Source organism: Centroberyx gerrardi, chromosome 10, assembly GCF_048128805.1.
Source record: "Centroberyx gerrardi isolate f3 chromosome 10, fCenGer3.hap1.cur.20231027, whole genome shotgun sequence".
Classification (NCBI taxonomy): Eukaryota; Metazoa; Chordata; class Actinopteri; order Beryciformes; family Berycidae; genus Centroberyx; species Centroberyx gerrardi.
The window spans coordinates 17,699,621-17,712,761 of NC_136006.1; the positions used below are offsets into that span (position 1 = coordinate 17,699,621).

At 47.4% G+C, this 13,141-nt stretch overlaps 1 protein-coding gene across 1 annotated transcript; it reads left to right on the forward strand.

Annotated features, from left to right (window-relative positions):
* The first annotated feature begins 494 nt into the window (after window positions 1–494).
* On the forward strand, window positions 495–8,194 carry LOC139933035 (uncharacterized). The gene is made up of 7 exons (XM_078286103.1): window positions 495–1,956; window positions 2,314–2,387; window positions 2,731–2,959; window positions 3,259–5,300; window positions 6,026–6,244; window positions 6,412–6,539; window positions 7,203–8,194. Exons 1-6 carry the CDS (start codon window positions 1,614–1,616, stop codon window positions 6,514–6,516), a joined length of 3,012 nt encoding a protein of 1,003 aa, XP_078142229.1. The 5' UTR covers window positions 495–1,613; the 3' UTR covers window positions 6,517–6,539; window positions 7,203–8,194.
* The last annotated feature ends 4,947 nt before the right edge of the window (window positions 8,195–13,141 follow it).

Genomic DNA, 13,141 nt, shown 5'->3' on the forward strand with positions numbered 1-13,141 from the left:
TTTGACTGCCAAGTTATGCAGTTTGCTGAGTGGCTGGTAGATGCTGTATGCCATGTGGTCATGGCTGTTGTCTGTCAGTATTACAATATTTAAGACAATCACAGTAAGGTGACATTGATAGCTACAATAAAAGTCACTCATTTGGCAGTGTGGTTATTTTTGGCTAAGTAACCTTGGTCTCATGTCATATTTGGCGCTTGAATACAGAGAAGATAAAATCCGGACACTGGACTGAATAGTTTCCTTATCACAGAAGGGAAGAAAGCCACGGGATGTATCCCATTCTCATTATTTAACTTGCCTGTGCACCAAGTGAGGCAATAGTCGACTGACATCGTGTGCGAGCAACCTACCTTGATGCACGAGAGAAAAAAACTAGCTGAGTGGCAGTTCTATCAGCCAATCAGATTTCGTCTCGCCGAGGCTCTTTAAAGCTTCTGCTAATGGCCTTTGTCTGAAGGCGGGGAGGAGGCGTCTCGGTTTCGCTGTTCTTTAGTAACAAACAGAAGGTTACGAGTTTAAAAAATTGGATTATTTGATCATCTGACTGGCTTTACGCAAACAAGAGCTGTATGGGATGTGTCGGCTATCAAACCGGAGCTTGTTGGCTCGCTTTTGACGGGATCCGCCGGTGATTTGCAACATTTGAGATGATCGGGCAGACAACCTCGCGTTTAGGTCGTTCAAGTCGCGATGCTGAGCAGATAGCTGCATCATCATGTTGCTTCCGAGTCGAGTTAGCGAAAAGAAATCTCAAGTTGACGCCGGAGGTAAAGCTGCCCGTCGTCGTGTAGCTCCGCAGGCCAGCCCCGACCACTGAGCCGGACGGGAGAGGGACTGTTGATAAACAGGACTAGTTGGCGCTGGTCCCTGTTATACGTGGTCATTGTGAAACTGGGGACTTTCTATCACTTGGCGTTTACGCCTGAGATTGGCGCGATACTCTCCTGCATTTATTATCTATACTTGGGTGGACAGTGGACATTGGTGTTGATACACACATAGTAACGGCAGAATTACAGATCAATATAACCAAACCCTGTCCAAACAACATCTTCAGTTGAAATAATATTTAATAGATTTTAGTTTATATTCCGGCAACTGTTTTGGTAGATGGAGAGAAGAGATGTCCTCCTGGACAGACATGTACAGTGCAGGACCCTGCAATGAAATGCTGCTGACTCCCATCTGAGCATGGTGAGTTTCTTCTTGTAACCTAAATTCAAAGCGCCAATGACCCTCATTTAAAACAATACCTTTATAAGCCATAATGAGTACGGTTCATTTCCGCTAACTGATCTGGATCTGTTATAGCCGTCCAATGGGATACGATACCCTAAAACTACTAGGCTGTCAAAGTTTGATTGTCGGGACTCGTAACTAGGCTGCCGGTGGTCTCTTGTCTCCTGTCATCGGGCCCACGTGGAGTTTATGTCGGGACGGTGGGCAACTTTTGGCTGCTGCAGCTCCCCGCCGTGACGCACAAGGGGCGACTCGGCTGAGCGAAAGAGGATTGAGTTTTTGTTTATTTCAGGCGACGGAGAGGAAGACGCCGTAGTGCCTCCGACACGGGATAAAGTTACATTACACATCAGATAATCAAGCCCGTTAAAATGGCCGGCGACTGCACCTATAATAACGCGCATTACGGGAACGCAGAAACGTTTTGTCCGTCCAAACCTTGGTCGGACGGAGACGGGGAGATTGCCGGGGAGATGGATTCAGTCGGTAACTTGAAAGGGCGTGGACCGACGCCGCGCTCGCCCAACTTTGAGGTGATTGACGGGCTGCTGTACCGTAAGAAGCTGGAAAGGGGCTTCATCAACTACCGGGAGGTTTTGGATGAGGACCGGAGACATGAGGCGATCTCCACCTTCCACCGGAGGCGGCCCGGCCTGCGCCACTTCTCCCAGGAGGAGACCTACAAATGCGTGGCTGAGAACTACTGGTGGGAGGGTAGGAACATCAATGCCTTGCCTTGCATCTGACTTCATAGGATGTCATGTGGTTCCTGCCTGCATAGTCCTGTAACATACAGACTATGGGCTGCTACAAAGCTTGGGGGGGTTGAATTTTCTCTTAATCCTAGTTGTGACTTCCCTCTAGTTCATTTTCTTTCCCTGAGCACAGGTTAGTCATTCCTTAATATCAGGAAGTGTAGTACATTTGAAACACATCCACACACTAATGATTTAATCAATCAAAAGATTAAAGAAACAGTCTCAATCAGACATGAAAGGAGGCTGTTAATCATGGCCCTGGCTCCTCCTTTGCCTCACATTCTGATGTTGGCGTTATTGTTTTCCCCCGCAGGAATGTACTTCCAGATCCGAGACTTTGTCCTGGGCTGTCCAGAGTGCCTGGGGCAGCGCAGCAAGAGAGCAGAGGTAAGGGCTGACCAGAGCCACAGAGGCTGGCTGTACAGCAGCTGCTCCGACAAGCAGCGCTGCCTTGAGGTTATTTTTCCTCACCCTCCTGTCGAACTCTCATCTCCTCCCCGGTTTTGTCAGTTTTTCTGCATCTCACACGTTTCAATTCACACTTGGTCTCTCTCACTCTCACTTAACTCAATCCCACTCTCACATGCTGATATTCCAAAAGTGCCTTCTCACACATTATATTCCTCTCTAATGATGTCTCTCTCTCTCTCTCTCTCTCTCTCTCTCTCTCTCTCTCTCTCTCTCTCTCTCTCTCTCTCTCTCTCTCTCTCTCTCTCTCTCTGTCTCTCAGGACCGGGGCGGCGGAGGACGTGTCTCGAAGACGGTGGCGTCGCACAGCGGTGAGGTGCTGAGCAAGCTGAGGAGTCAGCGGGAGGCGGGGCTGTTCTGTGACATCACCCTGCGGACGGACGGGCGATCCTACTCGGCCCACAGAGCCGTGCTGGCGGCCGTCAGCGAGTACTTCCAGGAAATCTTCTCAGAGATGGGCTCCAGCACGAAGGCGGACGTGGACCTCACCGGTAGGACAGAGGGCAGACGCCTAGAGACCAAACTGACCTTGATAAACGTCACAGCATAGTCGCTCTTTTCGTTCATGTTATTTTTGTCCTCGATGTGTGTCGTCTGATAGTAGCAGAGGTTGCTCTGATTAAAGCAGTTGTTAGATTCCTAGTCTCCTCCCTTATGTTTACACTTGACTCCCACTCTTCCCACTGTCTCTCTGATCCTCTGTTTACAGCCACTCTCTTTCATCTCGCTCATCTCACTCACTCATTGACCAGGGTTGAGCGTATCTAATTAAAGGCTCCCTGTCTCTCAGGTTTCAGCGAGGAGAGCCTGCTGTCCCTGCTGGATTTCTCTTACTCCTCCACGCTGTGCGTGCGCCAGGAGGACCTGCCTGAAGTCATCGCCATGGCCCGCCACCTGGGCATGTGGCTCGCCGTGGAAGCCTGCTCCGCCCTCCTGAAAGAGCAGGAGCAGCTGCCCTCGCGTTGCCCCAGGACGGAGCACGCTGGCAGGGGCTTTCCCTCAGCCGGTGCTGGTCCACGCCACCAGCTTCACCAGCAACAGAGGGAAAGGAAAAGGAAGAGGGTCTCGGCGGGAGAGGAGAAGTTGAACGACGGCTTCAGTCTGATGCTGGATGGATCAGATGAGTCTCTAGAAGAAAGCCCCAGGCGCATTTTGCGTGGACCACCCAGACTGCAGCCCCAAGGCCACAACGGCCTCCCTCTCAGTCCCACACACAGGATGAAGCTCATGGACTTCAAATCTCCCTCTTCCAAGAAGGCCACAGCCCCCCGAAACTCCATATCCACCCCACAGTCACGGAATTGCCCCCCCTCATCCCCCTCAAACACCCGTCTTCTCCGCTCCACTCCTGGTGCCGCCCAGCAGATTCAGAAGTTGCTGCCCCAGCCAGAGAGCCCTCGGCGAAACAGAAAATCTCCCTCTATCCCCCGGCCTTCCTGCACCCCCAGGTCGAGGCCGACTGCTGTGTGTAGTCCAGTTAGGGTAAAGCAGGAAGTGGTGGAGGTGGGAGAGGATGAAGAAGATTATGCACGAGCACAGGAGAAGTACAGGCTCATGAACGTCCTGGGGCTGCAGAGGACTGCCCTCCTCCCTAGACCGGAAGATCTGATTGGCTGGAGACAGAAGAAACGCCTGAGGAAGCTGAAGGCCAACAACTACTCGCTGACCAAGCGGCGGAAACCCCGCCCCCCAGCCCCAGGACTGACATTTGGGGATCTGCCACTGTCACTTCCCCTCTGTAACCCCGTTAACACTCGCTTCCTCAACAAGGTCATCAAGACCGAACCTGCGGATCCAGTCAGCACGGAGGAGATGAGGGTGAAGAGGCCAAAGTCCACCCCCCGACGTGTCCCTCCCAGTGACAGGAGCATGCGAAGTAAAGGGGCGTTACCCGACGTGCTCCAGCCTGCGTCCAGGCCTGCCTTCGGGGGGAGGGAACTCAGACGCTCGGTGAGGAGGGGTGATAGTGCCCCGCTTCCTGCCCCGCCGCCTGCTCGCCGCAGCAAGTCCAGAACGCTGGCGAGGAACACAGTCAGGGTCAAAGCAGAACCAGTTGAGTACTCTATCTCAGGTCCCGCACTCCCATCAAACACTCGCCGTGGCCCCACACCTCGCAGGCCGCCACCTCCACTGAGGACACAAGCCAGAAATAAGGTCACCGTGGAGACGGTCAGAACGCTGCGCTACAACAGCGGTCGACCGGTGACAAAGGCCAAGCTTAGGCGGAGTTCCGCGAGGGAGGCTGAGAAGACGCAGTGTAAGCCCAGAGAGGAGGGAAGGAAGGCAGGGAGCCAGGGACTGAGGGGGGTCGTGGACACTAGAATGAGAGTTCAGGATAACGAATCTGACGGGCTGCAAATATCTGACCCTGCACCTCCACCGTCCATCTACAGCCATCCTCTGTACAAGGTCATTAAAGAAGAGCCAGCGGACCCCGTGCCGGTGGCTGGACCCTTCCCTGACCCTCCCTCACCAGACTTAGGCAAGCGGCAGAGCAAGCCCCCCATCAAACTGCTGGACCCAGGCTTTCTGTTCAGCTTCTGTCGGCCGGCAGGGGTGCCCGTGGCGGTAGTGAAGAGGGAGGAGGAGAGCGTGGATATCTGCCTGACGCGCTCCGTGTCACAAGTGGGAGAGAAATTCGGAGCCGAGGAGCCCCAACACAGGGCACTAAGAACCAGGGGAGCCCCCCCCGCCCTACCTCAGGTGAAGAAGGAGAGGGAGGAGAAGAGTGTGAGCCAAAGCAGGGTCCAGAGACCCAGGCCAAACTCCCATAACAACACTCTTCATCTGGCCAAATCTGCAGGGTCAAAGACCACACGGACCATGCCAAAGGTACATAGCAGTGGCGAGTGATTCATGTTTCTGTGGCTATAATCCATCCAGAAAAGGGCAGTAGAGAAGGGACACTGTAGACACTGGGTGGATTAAATTAGTTCTTTGTTAGTCATAACCTAACCTCACCTTCTTTTAGGAGTTAGCAGGTCTAATCTAAATTCTAGCTGTGCAGAGAGTTATGTAGATAATCAAACATTCTGTTTTTCTTTGGAGTATTGTTTCCACTACCATAATATTTCAGAAGAATTAGAGGACAAGGATTCTGTAAAAGCATTAAAATAATTTGGGTAACACTTTACAATGGCCTTATTCCACTGTATTAAACTGTGTATTAGCCTAATATATGGAAAAATATTGTAAGTAGCCTACACAATATCACTGTACTTAAAACCGTGTAATACACCATTCAAATGGCTTAATTCAAACGTGCTGTTACAAAGCATTATGTATTAGGGAGATTTACCTACACACAGTAATACTTACAATACTTTTCCATAGGTTAATACACTGGAATAAGGGCATTGTAAAGTAAAGCGTTACCATAATTGGTTATTCACCACATTTTAGGTTTGCATTGCTAGCTTCAAAGTCATGTTCTCGATTTTGCACATATATGATGCATCTGACATGTTAACGTTTGAGAAATTGTATTTTAGCATCCACGCTAATGCACATAACTGTAAGGTGTAATTGTTCTGTTTGTCTTCTTCGTGTATCTGCAGCAGCAAGGTAAAGTCCTCCCTGTGAGTGGCAGAAAGTGCGTCTCGTTGGAATCCATCCGTCGGGCGAGGCTAAAGCAGCTTCGGGGCCCTCGCAGTCAGGCCCCCAAGGCCCCGAAGTCGGCCCATGCCTGTCCGCAGTGCAGCACCACCTACAGGGACTGTGATGCGCTCATCGTGCATCGCCTCAGGCACATCGAGGGCAAGCACTGGCCATGTCCGGTAAGCAGCGGCAGCCTTAAACCATACCTGGACCCACTTGGCTCTAGAGTCTAGACACTATGTCACCCCATCCCACATCCTCAGCGTTACTCCAATGTCTCCCCTATCTTCACTCCTTATCTATTCGTTTCTGTGCTGTTAACCCTTTCTCCCTCTGCGCTGTGCAGCTCTGCAGTAAGACGTTCTTTCGACTGAGGAATGTACGGAACCACATCCGTACCCATGACCAGAAGTTGTACAAATGCCGCAGCTGCATTGCCGCCGCCTCCTGAGGGCGGGCTGAGCGGAGACTGAGGTGGGTGGGAGTGACAGCATGCAAGGCTGAGCCACACTGAACTGAATAGCTGATATGCTTTGTGCTTGGTTTGCACGTCCGCCATCCTTCGTGCAGGGTTCCCTCTGGCCTTGAAAATCCTTGAAAGTTTGTGGATTTGAGAAATATAAAATAAGGCCTTAAAAGTTTTTGAAAATGAATAGATTGCCTTGAAAGTACTTGATTTTTTTTAATTAAAATGTAGCACCCAAATTCATCGATATGTCTCAGCTCTCCTAGCATCAACACTTTATGTTGAGGAAAACCCTAGGATGGATATTTGCATTGTTAGCAGCAGTTTTAAAACGACTGATTTCACCGTGTTTTTTTGACTTGGCAAGATCATAAGTAAAAAAAACATTATTGAGGCAAAATTGTGTCCTTGAATTCCACCAAACAAGTCCTTGAAAGTCATTGAAAATTCCTTAAATGGATGTCCATGTGAGTGTGGGAACCCTGTTCATGGAACTGTTGAAAGAGGGAGTGTAAGTTGTTTACGGCAGCGCAGTGTGTGAAGAGGATATGAGTGTGTGTCTTTTCCGTCTGTAGACCGGAGTGTATTGTGATCACATGGGTTCACTATCAGCATTGATTCTCCAGAGCGCCTTGTCAAAACGTTTCTCAACAGTCCTGTTTATTTTCCAGGGTGAAGGCTGTCAGTGTCTGAGATCAATGAGCGAGATGGGGAGAGAGAGAGAGAGAGAGAGACACACGGTCGATCAGCAGCTTGTACATACAAAGCATCCGTCACACACAAGCACATCGGTCTGTGGAGAGGCATAATTACTCTGATTCTAATCAGTGCCGTTGTCAATGATTGCTAATGTTATTTAAATAACCAAACCAAGGTTCCTGTGTGCATTTCGGTAGCTACAGGGGTTAAACTTGAACGTTACACTCAGGGGGCGGGGAACTGTGATGCCACGGTGTAAAGTGATAAAACATCGCAGTTGTGTATAAAAATGAAATGCAAAATGATTGTGATGATAATTATTATTACTACTACTTATTGCTATCATTATTTTTGTATGTATAGATGAATCTCGAGTGCACTTATATCATAGCTTATGTTGTAAACCTAAGAAATGGTAATGAAATTGAAGGTCAGAGTTCACGGCGGGAATACTTGAAGTGATGCTGGAGCTGGAGGGAATACTTGAAGTTGGAGGCTGTCCTGTGAGTGAGACGGTCCTTTGGGTGTTTCAGTGGGTGTCTCCTAGTCTTTGTCCTTTGGTGTTCAGATTAAGTATGACTTGGCTAGTCTCCCTCTCCCTTTGTATTGATCTGCTAGTCCCGCTGTAGTCCGAGGGCCGGGGAGGGGGATTTGACCGGGGCTAGTGTGATGACACCACTGCATGTGTATCTGCAGGTTCATTGTACTCCACTGTCTTTTCTAAGGCTGCCAATTTTAAAAAGGGAAACGTGTCCGATTTTAATGTGAATTTCTGAGTAGTAATCAACACAGCTGTGTCATTACGGATGTTTTATTGATCTTTTCTCCCGCTTTAATCCAAGACAAGGCTCTTGTCTTCCTTGTTCTATTTCAGATTTTCCCTCCTACTGAATAAATGCAATGTGTGCACATAAAGAGACATTTAAGATGTTTCAGAAATTGATTTTAGAAATAATTGAGCATTGTCCCTTGTTATCTGTAAAAAGATATTGAATAAATTTTTGCCTTTTATATCCTGTCATTCTTGCCTTAATTTCATATTCTGGGATGGGTATTGTACACTAACTGTGAAATTAATGAATGGCAATGTTGCGGCTTGTGAATATACTTAAATGTAGTGTAATTTCTAGTGTGACAAATCTCTTGATTATCTACTGGGTTATTTGTTATTTGTATGAATCAAACTATAGAAGCAAACTCCCCTTGGCATGTGGAGTTCATTTCCAAAAAACTATGTATCCATTCAGAAAGAAGCGTCAACCTCAAGTTCATCACTGAATATGTCTAAAATATAAGAGGATCCAGTCTGTTAAAGATTCATTATTTTGTTAACTAAGGATTGGTGTAACCTTCTGTCCTTTGAAAAGTACCACAATTTGTTTACATTTTGTGCTAGTAATTATTTATAACAGTAAATGTTCATCTAGAGGCTTTGTCATTCATTTGGAGATTAAATTATGCAGAATATTCATTTTCTGATTCTCTGCTGCCCACATACTCCCATCATACAAGTACAATAGCGGTGCTGTGAGACTGGATTGGTTGATGCTCCTTACTTCTGCGCTGCATTCATCCAATCAGGAGGAGGATGAGGAGTTCTGTCTGGAGAGGTTATGATCTAGAAGGAAGGAGGAAGAGCTTTGGGCATGAATCATTTCTTTGCATCCTTTCTTATTGACTCATCTGGAGCAAAAATTGAGTTCTGGGGTTCTTTGTCTGGTCATGTATTCTTTACTGTGCAACAAGATATGCAACAAAGTAACTGGTAGTAAGTAATTTAACTGGTGATCATGATGTAAGATGAGATGAAACTTTGATGATCCCTGTGGGGAAATTGGGCCATTTCAGCAGCAAATTGGAATAAGAAATATATAGCAATAGTAATAGTAATAGCAAATAGGAATACAGAAAAGAAAAAATGACAATATAGCAAATGGGGGTTATATAGACATATGCAACCAACAATTTCAATACTAGAACATGCTAGGTCGAAATGCATGAAGGATACAAAGTATGAAAAGCAATGGACTCCAGCATTAAGAGTAGTAACAGTAGACCTTATTGAGGCAAAGAAGTCAAATGAAAAATATGAACAATATGATAATGTACCAAAAACAGGAAATAAGGGAAAATTGTAAAAATATAAATATGCATATGGAACATAAAACAAATTAGAGGACAATGAGCATATGAAGAAAAATAATATCTGAAATGGGACATTTGGAGGAATGCTGTACATTCCTCCAAATGTCCCAAAATGTGCTTGTGTTCCCATCAACAGGTCTACAGAGGGCCATACACAGTGTCTAGGTGTGTAGAAACTATACGCCTAATCAAATATATTCAAAATATAGATATAGATCACAAGTACAGAACAATAAAACATATCACATATTGATATCTGCATTACTAGCTGTCCATCTTATTAAAAACTCCAGAGGCATTTGCATTGTTGCCTGTTCTCATTATCACTATCATAATCAGAACTATTGTGGATGAGGGAGCATACGTGCAGAAAAGATGTCCAGAGATACAGTATGTACTGATTCAAATGTAGATAATGTAGTCCAGAACATAAGAATCTGAAAAGTAGTGCAGGATTGTTCAAGCAGACAGTGCAGGCGCCCTGACTGGGGCCGTTTGGGCAAGAAGCACCGTACCGTCTGATGGCTGGCAGCACAAAAGAGCTCCTAAAGTGAGGATGAGCCAGAGGCTGGAGATACTCCATAGCTGCATCAGCTCATCATAGAGGGAGTGGGAGGTGCTGTCTAAGATGGACTTCAAATTAATCGTCATCCTCCCCTCAGCTTCTGTCTCCAAGCTCAGCCTTATGGCAGAACCAGCCTTTACCAGCTTGTTTATCCTGCCTGCTTCCCCCAGGGTGGCGTAGCGAGTAAAGACCCCCTTTCAGCCAGAGGACCATGTTGAAACCCCTGTGTTGGCAAGCGTCTGCCCTACTGAAACTGAATCCCACCAGCTCCGGGGGCGCTGTTCTGCAGCTGACCCCGGCTCTGACCACCCTGTGGAGGGGGGGCTAGCCAAAAGAGAATTTCTCCACTGAGAAAATAAAGAATCATGTTATTTTGGCTCGCGTTACTGGTGTACTCCTATAATGCTCATCAAGCCAGCCAAACAGAGGGAGCAGGGCCTCCTCTGTGGAGGGGAGGAAGAGTTTACAACAGTCTGCTTTTCTTTTTCTATCATCTTTGTTTACTTGGTGCGTTACGCCCCACAAAAAGCACCATGCTTTACATTATTATTTCTCACCCCTTCAATTATCTTCCTTTTTCTTGGGTTACCTACTGAAAAAAATATGTGATTCTCTTTGTATCTTGTTGCCAACAGATACAGCTGGCTGCGGTTTCAAGTAAATGAACGGGCCCGTTTGATGTAACATTGTAAAGGTTCTGAGTTGGCCCCTATCCCCCTTTTTAATCCCTCTTGGCTCTGCTTTGGAAAAATGCATGTTGTTTCACCAAGCCAGCAGTACCTAAACCTCACACTAGATGACAGCCTACGCTAGTAGATGACAACACGCTCTTTGGTAACAATAAGACTATAATGCAAAATGGTTCCAGCCACATCAACCCTTGTCACTCCAGACACCCACAAATGTGAACCACATATCTGAGAGGGAGAGAAGAATGACCATGATAGGATTATTTGCGTTACCCGAAAGGCTACCTTGACTTCTGGCCACAATTTGGTATGATGATCAAATTATCTTAATGATGCTTACATTTGACTGATTCTAAAGCAGGCAGCAAATAATTATAATTATAATAATAGCAAAAAGGGCGTAAGTTTGAGGTTTACACACTCGTAGCTCTTAAAAGGTCAGCGTTGAGTGACCCCTTCTGTGACGTGTGGCTTTGAATGTGCTGTCTTTGATTACAGGAATGGAGTAGAAGTAAAGAGCAATACACAAGGGTGATATTGCCTTTATGACTGCTGGTGCATTATGAAGACCTTACTTCATACTAATAATAGTGGGCTGGAACTTGCATTAATGAATCAGAAAGGCTGACAAAAGTATGCTGAGGTTAACTCCATAATACCATTAGCCTAAGTATTTGTTGCTGATCGTCATGGACTGAAAAACAATCCGGTGCCTTCAGACTGCAGCATTATCTGGGGGTCCTTGGTATACTTTTTCAAATTCATAACCAACAGGCTTACTTGGGTTACCCTTGTCCTACCCGCGGCTGCATATGTAGGCTTATGTGAGTTTAGGGAGCCATGGAGAGTACGCCCAGGAACAGCTGACAATTTATGCTAGTGGGGCCCCCACATTCTCAGAGAGAGAGGGGGGTGGGGGGGGGGTGGGGGGGGGGGGTGTCGGAGGGAGGGATGGGGAGAAGGAGAGAGGGGAGGGGAGAGAGGGGGAAAAGAAGGGGGGATGGATAGGGTGGAAAGGGTAAGGAGTGAGGGTGGGTGGGTGGGAGGGAGCAAAGGAGATGTGGGTTGTAGGGGGGAGAGAGCGAGGGGAAGTGAGACAGAGAGAGAGAGAGAGAGAGGGGGAGAGGGAGAGAAAGAGACAGAGAGAGGGAAAGGGAGGCTGTCTTGTTTGTAGCTTGTCAGCAATTGCTTGAGACAAGCTTCCCCTCCATGTGTGAAAGCTACTTGGCAGGAATGCTTGGACCGTACCAAGTGTGGCCAGCCAAGAGGGGGGTTCCACAAGAGGAACAGACCCGGATTGAGCAGCCAGTGTGTGGCTGAAGTAATCCTTCGGCGGTGTCGGCTCTTTGATGTTGTATCTTTGTGTGTGTGTATGTGTGTGTATGTGTGTATGTGTGTGTGTGTGTGTGTGTGTGTAAATGGTGAGTGGGGAGAGGAGGAGGGGGGGTGCTGTGTGGGTGTGAATGGGGCTGGAGAGAGCGTTCTGTATGGATATGTGCTCTCTCTCCCCAGCAGCAACAAAAGAGAGGGAATGAGACACCCCCGTCTCCCCCTCCCCAGCTCTCAAGAGAAAGAGAGGAAAAAAAAAAGAGGGAAAGAAGATGATGAAACCTGAAGTGTTCCTGCAGTGTGGATTGTGTGTGTGTGTGTGTGTGTGTGCGTGCTCACGTGTGCATGTGTGCATCTGTGAGTGTACGCGTGTCTGTGTTTGTGTATCTGTGTCTGTGTGTGCATGTGTGCGTGTCTGTGTGTGTGTGTGTGTGTGTGTGTGTGTGTGTGTGTGCCACTGAGAAAGAAATAGCGTCTCCAATTTAATCTGTTTACTAACAGTCTGCGTGTATCCTGTTTGCGCTATTTATGTGTATGTTTCAAGCACTGTCTGTGTGTGGGTTTCTACACACAAATGTCCATTTTCCTCGGTTCATATGTGTGTGTTTGTGTGTGTGTATGTATGTGCATGTATGTGCATGTATGTGTGTGTACTCATGTTATGTGTCTTCTCCCCAGTAGGGGCTGTTATTGTCTTAAGAATCTGTGTGTGTGTGTGTGTGTGGTCATTCTCCAGTAGCCTGTTGCTCTCTCTGCTTCTGAGTGCTCTCAGCTCCACATCAGGAGGAATGCAGACTGAGATGGATTCCTACAGGATTCCTCTTCTACTGCCGCCCCAGATCGCCGACACACACACACACACACACACACACACACACACTTCGGCTGTGTGCTGACACTAAGAGGAATGTCCTACAACTCAGCCTGACTCAGGCCTTAATGATGACGTGAACGCACGGGTCGCAGTTTACTTCTGTTCTTCTACAACGTGAACAACTGTCTACACTAAATGACTGTAAACTTTTTTGACCCTCCCCCCTTATCTCCTCCCTTTTCCTTCCCTTTCACTCTCTCTCTCTCCTTCACACACTCACACACACACATGTACACACACATGCATACACACACATTATGCTCACACACAAAATAGACCCCGCTGTTGGCAGTCAGAGGATTTTATTTC

What these genes read in the sequence shown, in the direction of transcription:
- LOC139933035 (XM_078286103.1), top strand. Translation starts at nt 1,614, where the DNA reads ATGGCCGGCGACTGCACCTATAATAACGCGCATTACGGGAACGCAGAA. An exon ending in AGCGCAGCAAGAGAGCAGAG is followed by an intron (nt 2,388 to 2,730) that starts GTAAGGGCTGAC and finishes TCTGTCTCTCAG; the next exon opens with GACCGGGGCGGCGGAGGACG. An exon ending in CCACACGGACCATGCCAAAG is followed by an intron (nt 5,301 to 6,025) that starts GTACATAGCAGT and finishes GTGTATCTGCAG; the next exon opens with CAGCAAGGTAAAGTCCTCCC.